A 17,784-nucleotide genomic window follows, 5' to 3' on the forward strand; every position below is an offset into this window, starting at 1 on the left:
ACTGCTGTTTTCCAAATTTGCTGGCATATGGAGTGAAGCACTTTAACAGGATCATCTTTTAGGATTGAAATAGCTCAACTGAAATTCCATCACCTCCACCAGCTTTGTTTGTAGTGATGCTTCCTAAGGCCCACTTGACTTCACATTCCAGGATGTCTGGCTCTAGGTGAGTGATCACACCATCGTGGTTATCTGGGTCTTAAAGATCTTTTTTTGCATAGTTCTTCTGTGTATTCTTGCCACCACTTAATATCTTCTGCTTCTGTTAGGTCCATACCATTTCTGTCCTTTATTGTGCCCATCTTTGCATGAAATGTTCGCTTGGTATCTCTAATTTTCTTGAAGAGATCTCCAGTCTTTCCCATTCCGTTGTTCTCCTCTATTTCTTTGCAGTGATCACTGAGGAGGGCTTTCTTATCTCTCCTTGCTGTTCTTTGGAATTCTGCATTCAAATGGGTATATCTTTCCTTTTCTCCTTTGCCTTTCACTTCTCTTCTTTTTTCAGCTATTTGTAAGGCCTCCTCAGACAACTATTTTGCTATTTTGTATTTCTTTCTCTTGGGGATGGTCTTGATCACCGTCTTCTGTATAATGTCACAAACCTCCGTCCATAGTTCTTCAGGCACTCTATCAGATCTAACCCCTTGAATCTATTTGTCACTTCCACTGTAGAATCGTAAAGGGTTTGATTTAGGTCATACCTGAATGGTCTAGTGGTTTTCCCTACTTTCTTCAGTTTAAGTCTGAATTTGGCAATAAGGAGTTAATGATCTGAGCCACAGTCAGCTCCCAGTCTTGTTTTTGCTGACTGTAGAGTTTCTCCACCTTTGGCTGCAAAGAATATAGTTAGTCTGATTTCAGTTTTGACCGTGTGGTGATGTCCATATGTAGAGTTTTCTCTTGTGTTGTTGGAAGAGGGTGTTTGCTATGACCAGTGCGTTCTCTTGGCAGAACTGTGTTAGCTTTTGCCCTGCTTCATTTTGTACTCCAAGGACAAATTTGCCTGTTACTCCAGGTATCTCTTGACTTCCTACTTCTGCACTCCAGTCCCCTATAATGAAGAGGACATTTTTTTTTTTGGCATTAGTTCTAGAAGGTCTTATAGGTCTTCATGGAACTGTTCAATTTCAGCTTCAGCATTACTGGTTGGGGCATAGAGTTGGATTACTTGGATAACTGACATAGAACACAATAAATTTAAGGGGTACAGCATGATGACTTGACATAGCTATATATTGCAAAATGATTGTAGTAAGTTTGGTTAACATCCTTTACCTCGTAGTTGGCAAAGTTTTTTTTTTCTTCCTAATAGGAATCTCTTCATTTCTTGGTCCTGCTTTCCTTTTGCTGGCTTTATTCATAGACAGGTGCTCTCCAGTTTGGGATAAAATGGCCGCCGGCCAGTTCAGTTTTCTATGCTAGCAGCTAAGCAACTCAGGGTGAAAAAGAGCATGTTTTATGCTCCCAGAGTGATGAACTTTAATTCTCATTGGTCCATCCTTGAACCAGTCACTGATGCAAATTGGCCAGGCTCACATCCACTGTCTTCTCCTGCAGATGAGTGGAGTCAGCCTCACCTAACCCATGATGACTAAGAATGGGATGATTTCCTAACAGAAAAGAGGAAATGGATATTGGGCAGAAACAACAGATGACTGCTTTTAAGGGGGTAAGAGTTCAAAGTGTTTGCAGGAATGTAGGTGTTTTCTGTTCATTCAACATGTATTTATGGATCAGCTAGGTTCTGGGGAATCAGCAGTAAACAGAATGGACACAGTCGCAGACCTCAGAAGCCTACAGTCTTGCTTTTTTTAAAAACTGAAATGGTGACATTAATGGATCAGGTTGGCCCTGGTTACAAGTCCAGCCTCTGGAATCAGGCAAACTCGAGTCCACATTTGGTCTCTGCTGCCGCCTAGCTGTTTGACCGTGGGCAGTTTCAGTTATCTTGCCTTACTTAGCAAAAAAGGTCGATGCTAGTATCATCTTGTATGGAGGCATGGGACATTCTTAGCACCAAGCATGGCTTACAGTCAGTAGCCAGTAAGTTAAAGCTAGCACTATTATTATCAGTGGTTTTGCAGAAGAGTTTATCATGCTATCTCACTTCCTCTTTGCTAAGCGTTATTCCTGGTAAACCTCTTGCTTCAGCATCCACCCCGCCCTTGGATTGGAATCCCTGAAGGGCAGGTCTGTTGTCCTCCTCCTGTACCCCCACCTATGGTACTGAGTGTAGTAGTGGCCCTGCCTGCATTTGTGAAGTAGAAATAACAGGGACTGCTGCTTCCAACAGCAACCTCATAAGGAGGATCTATGGTGGTTGGAACCCTGGTGACCATTCAGAGCATTAAGATTTGGGTTTTCAGGCCTGATAAAAAATTTTAATACTGTTGGCCAGTATTTATTGCTCACTTTGTCACAGCCTACATCTCTGTTGTCAGCAAGGTCAGTTTGATGACTTTCCTCTTTTTGTTAAACTTAGAAACAAGTAGGGAAACACTAATACAAAATGAGAAGGCAGCCTAGTCAAATGTGAACTCAAGTGTTGGCCCGCCTGGTGAGATTTCCCTTCCTTTCTGTCCTTTGCTTTCCTTTTAAGGCTTCACTTGATGCTTGTTCCTCTGTTTACTCTCTCCTGATTCCTCCAGCCCAGGGTTCGCTGCCTTCTTCCTTACCCGAACTAGAATGTTCTCCTGTCAGTGCCATTTATTTTTTCCTGTTGTGAATGAGCAAGTGTCTACTTGGGCATGTTTTGAAATGGTCTCTGTGTGTGCACTAGAACAGTTTGTAACTCAGGGCATCTGTTCGTTGGAAGGTTCTGCTGCATGCAGCAACCTAGGCTCCATTCATTCACTCCTCAGATAACTCATTAGGCAGCTTCTTGGTGAGCCTGGCAGGTTACAGTTGATGGGGTCGCAGAGAGTTGGACACAACTGAGCAGGTGTGCACATGCGTGCACTAGAGAGAGGGCTTCTTGGTACCAGGCAGTGTTCTTGGCACTGAGGCTACAGCAGTGAACAAGACAGAGAAATCAACGCTCTTATAAAAGTCCACATTTTGGGCAAGAGGGAGATGGACAATGAACAAATAATGGTTGGGTAGTAGATGCTCTGGAGAAAAATACAGCGGGTAGAAGGGATAAGAGTGTGTATGTGTTGGGGATTGGTGTATTCAAGAAAGCTTTCTTGGGAAGGTCACACTTCCAGAAGCGGGGAGAGATTCAGGAGAGGGCATTCTAGGCAGAGGACGGCAAGTGCAAAGGTTCTGTGGCGGTCAGGGCCAGCTGGCCTCACGGGTCCGTGTGACCTGTGTGGTCACCTAGGGCCCCAGGCTCAGCAGCATATGCTGCTTAGTTTAATGCCCTCTTGTTACCATCTTGAAATTCTTAATATTAAACAAGGGGCCCTACACTTCTGTTTTCCTCTGGGCTGCACAAATTATATAGCTAGTCTTGATGGTATGAATGTGTTTGGAGAGTTTGGGACCCTTGACAGGGAACTTCTACAAACCAGCCATACCCACACAGGCTCCTCTGGGACCTGAAGCTTTTGACAAAGGGCTCCCTCTTCTGACTTCTCTTCCTCCTGGAGAGAGAAGTTGCATCCCATTGTAGATGAAAAAGGGGCTTTGAAAGCAGAGATCCAGCCTCTTCTGCCTTCCTAGCCTCCCCCACTGCCCAACCTCCTGGGATTGCCCCAGCTCTCACTAATCCAGGTGCTAAACCATTTTGTGTCCATCCCTTGTCAGGGCCTGGGGGAATCATACCGGTAGGTGGTGAACGATAGTGGCTTTTGAAGTTGGCAAGCCCATTAAAAAAAAGCACCGTGGATGTTGAATGTGCATCTGCTGTGTGCAGCGCAGTGTGCCTGGTAGACACTGCAGTGGACCTGTAGTGCACTGTGTACTGTAGTTCAGTTACATCAGCCACGTATGTGATCAACCAAAATTCATTGAATTCCTTTTGTTTTTTCTCATAGTGACACGCAAGGGATCATGCTAAGTGTTAAATGAAAAACTGGCCTTTTGTGGACTGTTTGGGAGTTCAACCACCCTTTATAGCATTGTTGCTTCAGAGAAATGATTTCCAAGTTCTAAATAGCTGGCTTCCTAATGAACTTGGGAGTACCTTGGGGGACTGTCTTTATTGCTTTTTGTAGACTCCAGTTTTTATCCCATTTTATGTGACAATGATATATCTCTATAAAAAATTTTAGTTCTGAGTGTTGACTTCATTTCTTACACACCCGCTCATAGTACCTCCCGCCCCAGCAGTTGGCATGGTCTTCAATTCAGATAGTGTTTTGGACGTAAAACATTTTACCTTATTTTAAAAATGAAAAGGTCACATAGTTATTATGCGTTTTGAGACACATTTAGGAACGTAAACGAACACCTGTTTATCTCAACAGTATTTCAGACCTTTCCCCCTGCAGTCGACCAATTTTATTTTTCTTAAAGAAAATACAGATGAAACTGGAACTCATCCACTCCTTCTGATGAGATTGTGTGGGTCTGCTCTACTCTTCAGCAGTATGTGAACAGTTGAGATAAATTCCTGTAGAAAACAGTCTCCTTTCAGGGGCAGATTTCGCAGAAATGTTGCGTTATCTGTTGTCTAAACTCGAGGTTCTTGTCTCAGTTTCTTAAGACGTCATCTAGAGAGAGAGCTTTCGTGTTCTGTTTGCCCTAGAGATGAACGCTGGGAACAAACCTTAAGTCTGTTTCTTCACTCTTTACTGATTTGGCGCTTAGTGATTATCCCTTCTTCTACTAAACAAGAGAAGACAGATTAAATTTCTAACAGTAAGGCACAAAACCAATCCATTTGCAGAATTAGTCTTACATTAGTACATGAGAGTACAAATCAGCCTCCCTGGGGATGGATCTGTTTGCAATTTCTTTTAACATTTACTGGAGTAAGTCCAGTAGACTTTGGGAAAATCAAGTATTCACTGACTTTGAATTAACAAAGTAACATAACCTCTCTGTGGTGGCTTTCTTTTTTTTTTTTTGACTTGATTGGGAAAGGATTGATTTTTATATCTGTCGATAAGTTAGGGTTGTGTTTCTCAACGTTTGGTTTGCATGAGAATTCCTAAGGAGTAGATGCCTGAGCCCCACTCCTGAGAATTTGGAACAGAAGGTCTGAGTGAGACCCTGGATTTTGGTTTGAAACACACACACCCAGACAACTCCAAAGATGATTCTGATGTTTGGTACAGGACAGTGGTCACCAGTAGTGGATAGCGAGTCAATATCTGAATCATTAAAAAAAAAAAATTAAAAGCCAAATTGTATGCTGTCAAAAGGATGTTTTTCTTTAAATTTGAAGAAATGTTAATACTTTGTGGGACTTCCCTGATGGCTCAGTGGGTTAAGAATCTGCCTGCAATGCAGGAAATGCAGGGTTCAATCCCTGGTTGGGAGGATCCCCTGGTGGAGAAAATGGCAACTCACTCCAGTATGCTTGCCTGAAAAATTCCATGGATAGAGGAGCCTGGCGGACTACAGTCCATGGGGTCGCAAAGAATCAAACAGGATCAAGCATGTACACATTAATATTAATACTTTAAATTTATTGGTCTTCCGAGTGGTCTTCTGTACCATAGATTTGGCCATTCTAAATTATTCTCTAAACTTTGTAATCATACTAACACTTTTATAGTATGACAAAGTTTCCTGTAATATTTCAAGTGTCTTTTTTTTTAAGATTTACTTACTTTATTTTTGGCTGTTCTGGGTCTTTGTTGCTTTGGGCAGGCTTTCTCTAGTTGCAGCAGGCAGGGGCTCCGCCTCATTGCAGTGTGCAGGCTTCTCATTGCAGAGCGTGGGCTCTAGAGTGCGTGGGCTTCAGTATTTGCAGTGCGTGGCTTCAGTAGCTGTGGCTCGGGCTTTAGAGCTCTTGTTAGTGCTTGTGGTGCACACACTTAGTTGCTTCACAGCACGTGAAATCTTCCTGACCAGGGATTGAACCCATGTCACTTGCATCGCAAGGCGGATTCTTCACCACTGGACCATCAGGGAAACCCTTTGTCTGATTTCTTCTTAGGATATCTTAGTTTCTGAAATGACAACTTGTCCATTTCCATATTTAAGTTGGTACAGATACAGTTGGTTAATTTGGCCAATAACTTCTGGGGTAGCGGTATGTTGGCGCTAGTGTTAAAGAACCTGCCTACCAGTGCAGGAGACACACGAGATGCAGGTTTGATCTTGGGTCAAGTAGGAAATGGCAACCTGCTCCAGTATTCTTGCCTGGAAAATTCCATGGATAGTGGAGCCTGGCGGGGCGCAGTGGAGCTGCAAAGAGTCAAATGTGACTGAAGCGACTGAGCACAATGGCACATGCTTCAAAATAGTCTAGGTAGAAGTCTGTGATGGCACCTTTTAGGTTACAAGGTATTTCTGTACCCACTAGTAGCATTATTATTATCATTTTTACTTACATTTATGAACTGCGGGAAGTCCCAAATGAGAGCACTTAGGACCTTCCTGCTGCCTCGGCTAATTTATGCGTGGCTACTGGATTGCAGCCTCAGTCCAGGATGTGGCTCTATCTCCTTGTCCAGTCACGCTGTACCTGTAAAAGGATTGCATTTTCAACCACGGGATCAAACATGCTCATAACTCTCAATCTTTTGTAAGGTGTTTCGCAAGTGGTATGTTACTAGTAATAACAAAGTGAAATTTATGAGTGATTTACTTAACCTTGAAGCTCCTCTGTAGTTTTTTGGTTTTTGATATAATAATGTCACTCTAACTTGCATTTCTCTGTTGCCTCTTTAGTGGAAAGTGAAGTAGGTTACCTAGTTTAATGACACTGGGATTATGCATAAGAACCCTTGGGAATGTGTTGAATACAGGGCTGCTTTCGAGTAAAGGTAGGATTAACCGTGAAACACTCTGAGATAGAGGTTTGCGTGCAGGTGGTTTCCTGGGTTGGCCTTGCTGAGGGGGTCCCATATTGAGGCCTTTTTACTCCGCTATCGCGCGGTCATTGGCTGCACACTGCCCTTGAAGAGGGAGTGTGACCTGGAATGAGGCAGCTTGTTTGCTCAGGGCGTGCCTGGGAAAGGACGCAGCTATGAGCTGCTGGCAGGCAGCATCCTGGGCCTCTGGGGGGATAAGTGTTGTGGACCCAGACAGGGAAACTGAGTGACCCATCACAGCCTCCATTACAAGAGCCAATGAGAGAATGTCTTGCCAGAAGGATTCCAAGTGTGCAACAGGAAACTGCAGCGTTTGGTCTCCTGACCTTGCGGGTCTACGTATTTCTTAAGGTGTGGGGACTTGGACCTCTCTTTAATATATCGGTTTCTTTTATGCTTTTTCCTGCCATTCCCAGCCAGTGGTAGCAACAGGGAAGTTCGTTTACATAAGAGTCTGGGACTTGATCTGTTTGGGATTGACCATCATTTTGAAGTTTAGATAATAATTCTCAGAGCACAGTGATTTAAAAAAAAAAGTTGGCTTTGTGCTGTTGGTGTTTACATAATTATAATTCAGTGCTTCGAAGCAGTTGTTACCCTCTAGAACTTGTAGGTGATCAAGAGCCATGACAACTGTGTCAACAGTGAGACCACTGTGGCGTCTCTGATTGTTGGTTGGTGTGGGAGCCCTAACACCCCCGACTGGTGGTTCGCACCCTGCTGGCCGCCTCACTTTCATCCACTGTGCAGTAGAGCAGATCCTTCTGTAGTTATTACTGTGGTATAACCGTCTAGAATTGATGATTCTGTTTTTAAAAAATTTGTTTTATTTTTGGTCGTACTGGGTCTTTGTTGTTGCACGGACTTTTCTCTAGTTGCTGCGAGTGGGGCTCCTCTCTCGTTGTGGTGTGCTATCTTCTCTCATCGTGGAGCACGGACTCCATAGCTGTGGCACAAGGACCTAGTTGCTCTGTGACGGGTGGGATCTTCCTGGACCAGGGATCGAACTTGTGTCTCCTGCGTCGGCAGGCAGATTCCTTACCACTGAGCCACCAGGGAATCCCTGATGATTCTTTTTTGAAAGCCTTTTTGGAAGAGACCTTGTTGTGTGGATCCTTCCAGTGTTCAGATCCCTGAATGACAGCCTGTGCCGTACTCTTCCCTTTCCACTGTTGTTGACCGTCATCTGCTTATCATGTGACAAGGGGAGACAACTTTCTGTGTAAACAACAAGCTCATGTGGGGGCAGAGTGGAATGTGGACCTAATCAACAAATACTTGTTGAAGGAAAAAAAGGGGCCTGGGATATATCGTTCAAGGAAAGAAGACAGTAACTTTAACAATCGATGGTTGCATGCTTAGCCTTGGGTACTTGTGCCAAGTCCTTTCCGTGAATTATTTCATTTTATCCTTATAACTGCCCTGTGAATAACACAATAGGTATGCTGACATCTGTTTCACAGATGAGGAAGCTGAGAATCAGTTGCGTGTAGCCTGGTCTCATGGCTAGTGAGATGGCAGAGCCAGGATGACCAGTTGGAATCTGTGCTCTAATCCCCACATGGTACTGCATCCCAGAGGTCACTGGTGTCAGGACAAATGGTGGCAGAGTCTGGAGTATGCTAGGCAGAGGCCTTATTTTCTAGGAGGAGAAGAGAGAACTGGCCAACTGAATAGGCAGAAGGGAGAAGGCACCTGCCACCAGAAGTATGACTTTTGTGCACCAACAAAACTAAAAAACAGATAATTTCTCACCCTTCATCCCAATCACATCAAATCCAGACACCAGTTTATAGGGAGTTCTGAAGGGAAGATTGAAGAAAACAATGCCTGGCACATCGCTGGCAGCAGATAAAAAAAGAAAAAGCTAATTATGAGTTCAGTTTGCATGAATGCAGACTTTGCCTTTATTCTGCTTGTATAGGACAGGGGACATTTTTTCCTCTTGCTTCTCTACTGAATGTTTAAGGTAGACTTCTCCACCTCACTGTAGTCAAATAATCCAAAAGAGAAAGCAGAAGGAAGTCCAGGGCTGTGAATGGTAGTCTTGTAATGTATGCAGCTTTCATTGACTCCTTTCACCATTACAATAAGGCATCTGAAGTTGAATCTGGGCAGAGAGAAAGTGATGCCTCTTTTTCTTGATGGGTAAAGTCGATTAGCTGTAGGAGGGGACCTAGCCTGACCAATGACTTTCCTTTATTTTTTTAGGCAGGGATCCTTTTTGTCTTTCAGTTACACTTGCAGATTTTTTTTTTTTCCTGTTGTTTTCGGTACAGCCAACTCTTCTGTCCTGACTTAACATTCTGTTCCTTCTTTACCCGCCGAGAACTGTAAGCCCTTCCTCCCTTTCCCTCTAGAGAGCCTTCTTGGCCTTCATGCTTATTAGCCTTGCACTGTTTTTGCAGTTGAATACATTACCTCCTTATGTCCTGGGTACTGTTAGCCCTGAGAGTTCTAGATGAATGGAAACACAATTCCAGAAAAATCTTCACCCTGATTCTTGGTGCCTTAGCACGCCGAGACTCTTTCCATGCAGCCTTGCAGTATACAACTGTTGTATTTGAGTGGTGAAATAATACTTTCATTTGTATCCAGTAAGTCACTGATGTCAGCCAAAGCTTACTAGAAATGAATTTTATTAAGCAAGTTCTGTTGGGACGAATAGCACCGCTTTCCCCAGCTTCACAGGAGCCTACTCCAAAGCAAGCTTTGGCAGGTGGATTTGGGCACAGACAGAGGGATACATGTGCACACTTGGCCTTTTTTTCTGTTTCATGCTCATATTTCTTTGTGCTACCAGGATCGTCATGACAGCCTTATCTCTCAAATAAAGCCTGTTACCTCATCCCTAATTGCTTATCCAAAGGCAGGCGAGCTCTAATTTCTCCGCATTAATAAATGACACCGAAGAAGAAACTGCTTTGTTTGCACTGGCTCCCTGGGTTAACCAGCACAAGCCCCCGAGTGCATTAGGAAACCTTGTGCTTCTCCTGTGGCTGAGGGGGGACGTGCTCACCTTACTCAGGAGCGGCGCCTCGTTTATGTACTTTCCGCTCACATTCACAGCCCTGTCCCCCTCTTGGAGAAAACACTGCAGTGACCTAGGTCAGCGTTTCTCTGCTATGTACACACACTCCCGTCCAGGTTGGGGAATAGCAGCAGTTGTCCTGGAAGGACCAGTGGCCTCCCTCCCTGGTTTCAAGGCTCTTTCTTGGCTTCCTGCCACTCATCTTTCCTGAGACATTGAGAGGCTTTCCACGGACCTCTGCACTGATTCCCGTGGCACCCCTTAGCTTGTGAGAGGGCACCCCTGCTTCTCCTTTTTGAATCGTTTCGTGAGGTGGTCTTGTGGAGTTTATAAGTGCATGTGAGGAGACCTCATATGAATGTGGGGAGTCAGAGATTTGAGAGTGACTATAAGGCTCTGATGAGTTCTATGACTGTGCTCCATGGAATAGTGAGAGCGTTTTGCTTCTCCTTAGTGTCGCAGTTCTGTCTCTTGTCACCACCTAAGGTCGTTGCTGATCATTTAAAGGGCCTACATTTTCATGTTTCAGAATTTTAATATTTCTTTTCTTTTTTTCCCTCCTCAGAATGAAATGGATGATGTTCCCTTCTTTGATATCCAACTGCCTTATGAGTTGGCAATCAATATATTTCAGTATCTGAACAGGAGAGAACTAGGAAGATGCGCACAGGTAAGCCGTCAGGATTTGCTTACATGTGTAATTCAAGTGTGGGAAGCTCCTCCATAACAGAAGTGTACTTTACAGAATGACAGACTCCACAGAGTTCACAAATGGGATAGCAGCTTTACTTGAAGGGAAGCAACCTTGAGCTTAAATGATCGCGTTCCATATCCCCACGTGGTGTTGATCTTTTCATGACCAGCTGCTCCAGCGCTGCGTTCCTCCTGCAGTCTGAGTTATGGCTGACCCGTGGCAGTGTGCTTAAGGCTGACAGCACTGTGCTTGCCTTTCTGAGCTCGCCAGAGCTGTTAATGTCCTCACTGTTTCTGATGCAAAGGTGTGAGGCCTTGGTTCAGTCAAGCCAGCTGTTAGGTTGGGAGCTGAGGGTCAGCCTGGGGACAAAACAGTGACATCATGTTCCACTGTACAGTCCAAATTACCCTTCAGACACCCGAATTCCATGCAGTGAGGTGAGAGGCATGTGAGAACTGAGACCCACCGAGGGAATTGCAGATCAGTGTCCCCCATCTCGTGCCTGCTCTGGGCCACATGCTGGTGGAGTGGGATGGGGGCAGATAGTTTAGGCCAGACTTTATTGTGTGCATGCATCACAGAGGGTCTGGATAAAACGCAGTTTCAGATTCAGGAGGTCTGGGGTGTGGCCCCTACTAGTCTGCATTTCTACCAGCTGAAACCAGCGTGGCTTTGGCCATGCTTTAAGAGGCAGGCATTTATGCCATTAAAGTTAGTCTTGTATTTTCTTCTTGGTGAAGAGTGAATGTGATTGCTGATCATTTGGCATTTCATGGACAGCTGTGTTTCCCAGAAGACACTGGAGTATCCATGGCCCATATCAGCCAAAGAAGTAATCTGTTTAGTGGTTACCATTTCCCATCTCTAGATCCTATAATGCGTTTGACACAAGTCTCTATACCTTTAGGAGAAAGAATTTGGTGAAACTGGGTGGTAGGAGGGACTTCCCTGGAGGTCTAGCAGTTAAGACTCCACACTTCCACTCTAAGGGATGTGGGATTCAATCCCTGATTAGGGAACTCAGATTCTACATGTTGGGCAATGTGGCAAAAAAAAAAAAAAAAAAAAGACATTAAGTGGTAGGAAAACTATACATTGAAAATCCAAAACACTGCCATGAATATGAAGTTAAAAATATTAAGGCAGTTTGAGAGTGGTGAAAACTGTGCTCAAACTTAGACTCTAGAGCTGGCTGACCCCATGGCAGTTCAGTGAAATGACAACAGAATGCAAGACAATTTAGAGAGTTTCTGGTTTTACTCTCTTTCCCTATTATGATTTTACCTTGTTATGAAGCAGTTTGCTTAATCAGAATGTTTTTCTACTTAAATATGAATTTGAGAAAGTTTTCAGGATTTTTGATTGCCACAGTATCAGTTAAAAGGGGATGTTGGCTAATATTTTTTAATGGAGAGTGTGGAAATCTTTAGAAAGAAATTATTCAAAGGGTAAAATTCACAAAATAAAAATCTTTGCAGTATAAACTGTGCTCAGAGCCTATCTATTGCATTAAGTAAGAGTACCTACATTGTCTTCTTTCCCTTGGCAATTGGATTTGTTATATTCTAACTTTACGTATTGGCCCTATCCCAAGAATTGAAAACAAGGGCGTAGCTAAGTGAGTCCAGCTCCTGGATTTCAGCTGGATGCCGTTGGCTGAGGCCTTATAACAGGGTCTAATAGCTTGCTTTCCACAAAGTCAGCATTCGGTGATAAAATCTTCATTCTTGATAGGGAGCTGCTGTTTAAGGAATCATTTCTTTTAACATTGCTTTTTGCTCTCCCACTTTGTAGTGGGCCATGTGGCTTTCACATCTGCTGCTGGTTTTCTCATCCAGAGAGTTTATCAGTGTAAAGATAAGATCTGGTGGAAGAAGAGACCCCCCTTTTGGTACAGTGGGGCTGCATTCCAGGGTAGATTGGTTATGCTGGTGAGATTATTCTGCAGGTGTGAACAGTTTAATTTGCAACACAGTAGTCCAATTGTCCACCAGAATTCTTCCCTCTTGGGCCAGTTGGATTTGGATTTTTCTTGTTGAACCTAATTTTTAAAGCACATGAGTAAGAATAGAAAATATCTCTAACCAGAACCCCTGAGTTGGCTGTGATCTGCAAAGCCAGGGTTTTTTTTTGTTTGTTTGTTTTCTGAGCTTTTGCACAAAGAGGACAATGGATGGCCAGTAGTTTGCAGACTTGGCTTTGTTTTTTTTTTCAAGCATTAAAATAAAACCCCAAAGTAATAAAAATAAGTAGCATTTTCATTTGTTTCTCACGGTGTTTTTATTTTTGAAACAGGGGAAAGGGCCTTCTGTTCAGTGGAACATCCTGCTGCTTTATGATTTTATTTCAGAGGGGGCTAGCCTTTTCCGTCTTGCTGTTTTCCTCTGGTTCTCTTTTAATCTAGCCGCCTTGGGATTTGAGTGAAATTGGTTGGGCCAGTTATGGGGAGTTGGCACCATGAACTATATGTGTACCCTTGGAGAAAACCTGTTTGCTTAGATCTTTATGCCAAATTGGTAACTGACTCACAGTAAGGAACCCTGGTTGGGGAGGACTTCTGAGATTTCATTATGCCACGGACTTGGGGAATTGATTTGGCTCTGACTTCGTCTCCTTTCTGCTTTGTGAGGCTTGATGCTTCAGAACTTAAGTCCCCCCACGTTAGTCTGTGACCCTGTGGACTCTGGATACTGGCCTCCCTAGCCTGTTGCTGTCCATACCTGGCCCTCAAGGGGTTTATATCTCTGTGGGAGAGTCTCACGCTGAGATGTCTCAAACAGTGTGCTTTTAGTAAGGTGTTATGCGTGGGACAGCTCATTGAGCAGTTTATCATTTTGCTAGTTACAATTTTATGTTCTTTGTATGCATGTGTGTATGTCCACAGAATTTCCAGTCTTTCCAACGTGATATTTTAAAATGGGTAACAATGACAAAATTGTTGATTTCAGAATTGTTTGTTTTTTATGAGAAAAAAGTAAGTGTGCTGTTATATTACTGGATAATTCTAAGAAGTAAAGGTTTTTAAGTATATGCCAGTGTTCATTTGAAACACTTTAAAAGTAATTTTAAATTCATAGGAAGTTGCAAAATACAGTGCAGAGAAGTTCTGTGTACCCTTCCCCTAGTTCCTCCATTGTCAGTGTCTTGGAAAATTGTCCCACGGTATCAAAACCAGGGATTGACATTTGCAAAGTCCACGGAGCTTATTCAGATTTCACCAGTTTAACACGCTTATTCGTGTGTATTTGGTTCTGTGTGGTTTCATCATGTGTGTAGATTTGAGTGACCACACAGTCAAGATACAGAACTTTCATCACAAGAATTCCTGCTACTCTTTTATAGCCACACCCTTCCCCTTCACTAACCCTGGAAACCTTGAATTTATTTTCCATTTCTGTAATTTTATTTTATTTAAACAAATTTTTAGAGATTTCATTTTTGAAAAATGTTATTTATTTTTAGCTGCAGTGGGTCTTTGTTGCTGCGCGGGCTTTTCTGTAGTTGCGAAGAGGCGGGGCTGCTCTCGACTTACACAGGCTTCTCATTGCAGTGTGTCTCTCGCTGTGGAGCGAGGACTCTGGGCGCTCGGTCTCAGTGATTGTGGTGCATGGACTTAATTGCTTCATGAAATGTGGGATCTTCCTGGACCAGGGATCAAACCCATGTCTCCTGCATTAATAGGTGGATTCTTTATCGTGGAGCCACCAGGGAAGGCCTGTAATTTTATTTTTTCATTTTCAGTTTTAACATATATTTTAGTTATGTGTATTTCCTAATGTGTAATTTTAGCAGTAGAGCTGCAAAGGCAAAAAGGTCATGCTTTTCAAGTAAAACGTAGAAAAAAATGTGCTTAAAGAATGTAATCAAGAAAAAGAGGGAAGATGGAGAGGTTAAAAAACTTAAGATTTATGATAAAAATTGGCAAGCAAGAAGTAGGTGTTACCAAAATAAAGAAGTACTTCTGGAACTAAAGCCTCGTCTATTAGATTATGATATTTCAAGTTTCAACGAAAATGTGATCTTACCATCTTCCCAGATGTCCAAATAAGAGAAACTAAAACCAGACTTTTCCTAGCTGCAGGTCTTAATGACATGTTTAGAAGTTGGGGATTCAGAGCCAAGCGCTCTGGGTTGATTTTTCAGAGCAGAGATGATGCTGAGCACTTGAGATTGCTGGCAGAGTTCCCTCAGTTCTTCGCTTCACCTTTGCCCCCAGACTCCTCTCAGGGAGGCTCGTGCGCACCTGACACCCAAGCACCTACAGGCGTTTTCTTTTAATTTGCCAGGTTGCAATGGCTGCTCCCTCTAAATGGGGTTAAGGAAAAGCAGAGCAGCTCCAGAAAGAGGATGGGGAGCGCGATGAAACAGGGACAGTGAAGTGCTGATAATCATTTGAACGGAGCTGGGGGGGACTTGAGAGTTGTTTATACTCTTCACTTTACTCTTGTGTGGTGGACATTTTCCGTATTAAAATTTAAACGAGAAAAAAAATCAAAAAGCAAGAGATTATACTTGAATAAGAAAGTCAGAGCCTTCTGAGGACAGCACATGCCAGGAGCTGACCTTTGAAAATAAAAACAACCCAGTTTTTTAAGTGTTAAACAATGTTGGACTTACTCTTCTCATTCAGTCTTTCATGCAGGGCCTGCTATGTGCCATGTATGTACCGTTCTAGACAGTGAGTACAGCACTGAACAAAACAGAAACCCCATTCCCCCCACCTTCTAGAAAGCTTTACAATTATGTGCAGTAAATACAGGATTGAATATAGAGTATATCGGGTGGTGATAAGTGCTGTGGAGAAAAGAGACCAGCAGAGACGATGTTGGGGTTACACTTCTAAGTGACTGGGGAAGATGTCCCAGAGAAGGTGGCCTTTCTGCAGAGACTGAAAGGAGGGAAGCAAGAAGCTGGACAGGTCTCTGGCAGAGGTGAATCACAGGTGCAAAGGCCTGGAGGTGAGTGCAGCTGTTGTGCTTGAGGAGAGCAGGAAGGTCAGAGCTGGCTAGACTATGGTAACTGAGTGTCAGCTTCCCAGAGATGTGCATGTGCTTGTCCTCAGACCTGTGATGTCCATGTGTTACCTTTTGTGGGTAGGGACCTTGGCAGATGTATGTTGAGGATCTTGGCATGGAGTGATCTTGGATTATCCAGGTGAGTTCAGTGTAATTGCGAAGCTCCATAGCGGGAGGCAGGAGATCAGCGAGAAGAGGAGATGCCATGTTTCTGGCTTTGAAAACGGAGGAAGGGGCCCCAAGCCAAAGAATGTAGCTGGCCTCTTAAACCTGGAATAGGTAAAGAAACAGATTGTCGCTTGAAACCTCCAGAAGGAATGCTACCTGGCTGCCCACAATTTTATTTTTTACTTATTTATTTTTTGACTGGGCCATGCATCTTGTGGGGTCTTAGTTCCCTGACCAGGTATTGAAACCCTGCCCCCTGCAATGGAAGCATGGAGCTCTCATCACTGGACAGCCAGGGAATTTCCCCAGCTCCTTGATTTTAGACTTTTGGCCTCCAGAACTGTCAAGTAAATGCGTGTTATTTTAAGCCATAAGGGTGATAAGTTGTTAGAAGATCAGTTCAGTTCAGTCGCTCAGTTGTGTCTGACTGTTTGCAACCCCATGAATTGCAGCACGCCAGGCCTCCCTGTCCATCACCAACTCCTGGAGTTCACCCAAACTCATGTCCATCGAGTCGGTGATGCCATCCAGCCATCTCATCCTCTGTCGTCCCCTTCTCCTCCTGCCCGCAATCCCTCCCAGTATCAGAGTCTTTTTCCAGTGAGTCAACTCTTCGCATGAGGTGGCCAAAGTATTGGAGTTTCAGCTTCAGCATCATTCCTTCCAAAGAAATCCCAGGGCTGATCTCCTTTAGAATGGACTGGTTGGATCTCCTTGCAGTCCAAGGGACTCTCAAGAGTCTTCTCCAACACCACAGTTCAAAAGCATCAATTCTTTGGCGCTCAGCTTTCTTCACAGTCCAACTCTCACATCGATACATGACCACTGGAAAAACCATAGCCTTGACTAGATGGACCTTTGTTGGCAAAGTAATGTCTCTGCTTTTGAATATGCTATCTAGGTTGGTCATAACTTTCCTTCTAAGGAGTAAGTGTCTTTTAATTTCATGGCTGAAATCACCATCTGCAGTGATTTTGGAGCCCCCCAAAATAAAGTCTGACACTGTTTCCCCATCTATTTGTCATGAAGTGATGGGACCAGATACCATGATCTTCGTTTTCTGAATGTTGAGGTTTAAGCCAGCTTTTTCACTCTCCTCTTTCACTTTCATCAAGAGGCTTTTTAGTTCCTCTTCACTTTCTGCCATAAGGGTGATATCATCTGCATATCTGAGGTTATTGATGTTTCTCCCGACAATCTTGATTCCAGCTTGTGCTTCTTCCAGCCCAGCGTTTCTCATGATATACTCTGCATGTAAGTTAAATAAGCAGGGTGACAATATACAGCCTTGATGTACTCCTTTTCCTGTTTGGAACCAGTCTGTTGTTCCGTGTCCAGTTCTAACTGTTGCTTCCTGACCTGCATATAGGTTTCTCAAGAGGCAGGTCAGGTGGTCTGGTATTCCCATCTCTTTCAGAATTTTCCACAGTTTATTGTGATCCACACAGTCCAAGGCTTTGGCATAGTCAATAAAGCAGAAATAGATGTTTTTCTGGAACTCTCTTGCTTTTTCCATGATCCAGCGGATGTTGGCAATTTGATCTCTGGTTCCTCTGCCTTTTCTAAAACCAGCTTGAACATCTGGAAGTTCACGTATTGCTGAAGCCTGGCTTGGAGAATTTTGAGCATCACTTTACTAGCATGTGAGATGAGTGCAATTGTGCGGTAGTTTGAGCATTCTTTGACATTGCCTTTGTTTGGGATTGGAATGAAAACTGACCTTTTCCAGTCCTGTGGCCACTGCTGAGTTTTCCAAATTTGCTGGCATATTGAGTGCAGCACTTTCACAGCATCATCTTTCAGGATTTGAAATAGCTCCACTGGAATTCCATCACCTCCACTAGCTTTGTTTGTAGTGATGCTTTCTAAGGCCGACTTGACTTCACATTCCAGGATGTCTGGCTGTAGGTGAGTGATCACACCATCGTGATTATCTGGGTCGTGAAG

General features: G+C 43.6%; 1 protein-coding gene across 1 annotated transcript in view; it reads left to right on the plus strand.

Moving 5' to 3' along the window:
• Positions 1-17,784, plus strand: part of FBXW8 (F-box and WD repeat domain containing 8) — a 113,526-nt gene that overhangs the window by 6,805 nt on the left and 88,937 nt on the right. The window contains exon 2 of the mRNA XM_070386097.1: positions 10,526-10,630. Within this exon, the coding sequence (XP_070242198.1) occupies positions 10,526-10,630 (105 nt within the window). The remainder of the gene's footprint in view (positions 1-10,525; positions 10,631-17,784) is intronic.

This window comes from Bos mutus, chromosome 17 (assembly GCF_027580195.1).
Source record: "Bos mutus isolate GX-2022 chromosome 17, NWIPB_WYAK_1.1, whole genome shotgun sequence".
In the NCBI taxonomy this organism is placed as follows: domain Eukaryota; kingdom Metazoa; phylum Chordata; class Mammalia; order Artiodactyla; family Bovidae; genus Bos; species Bos mutus.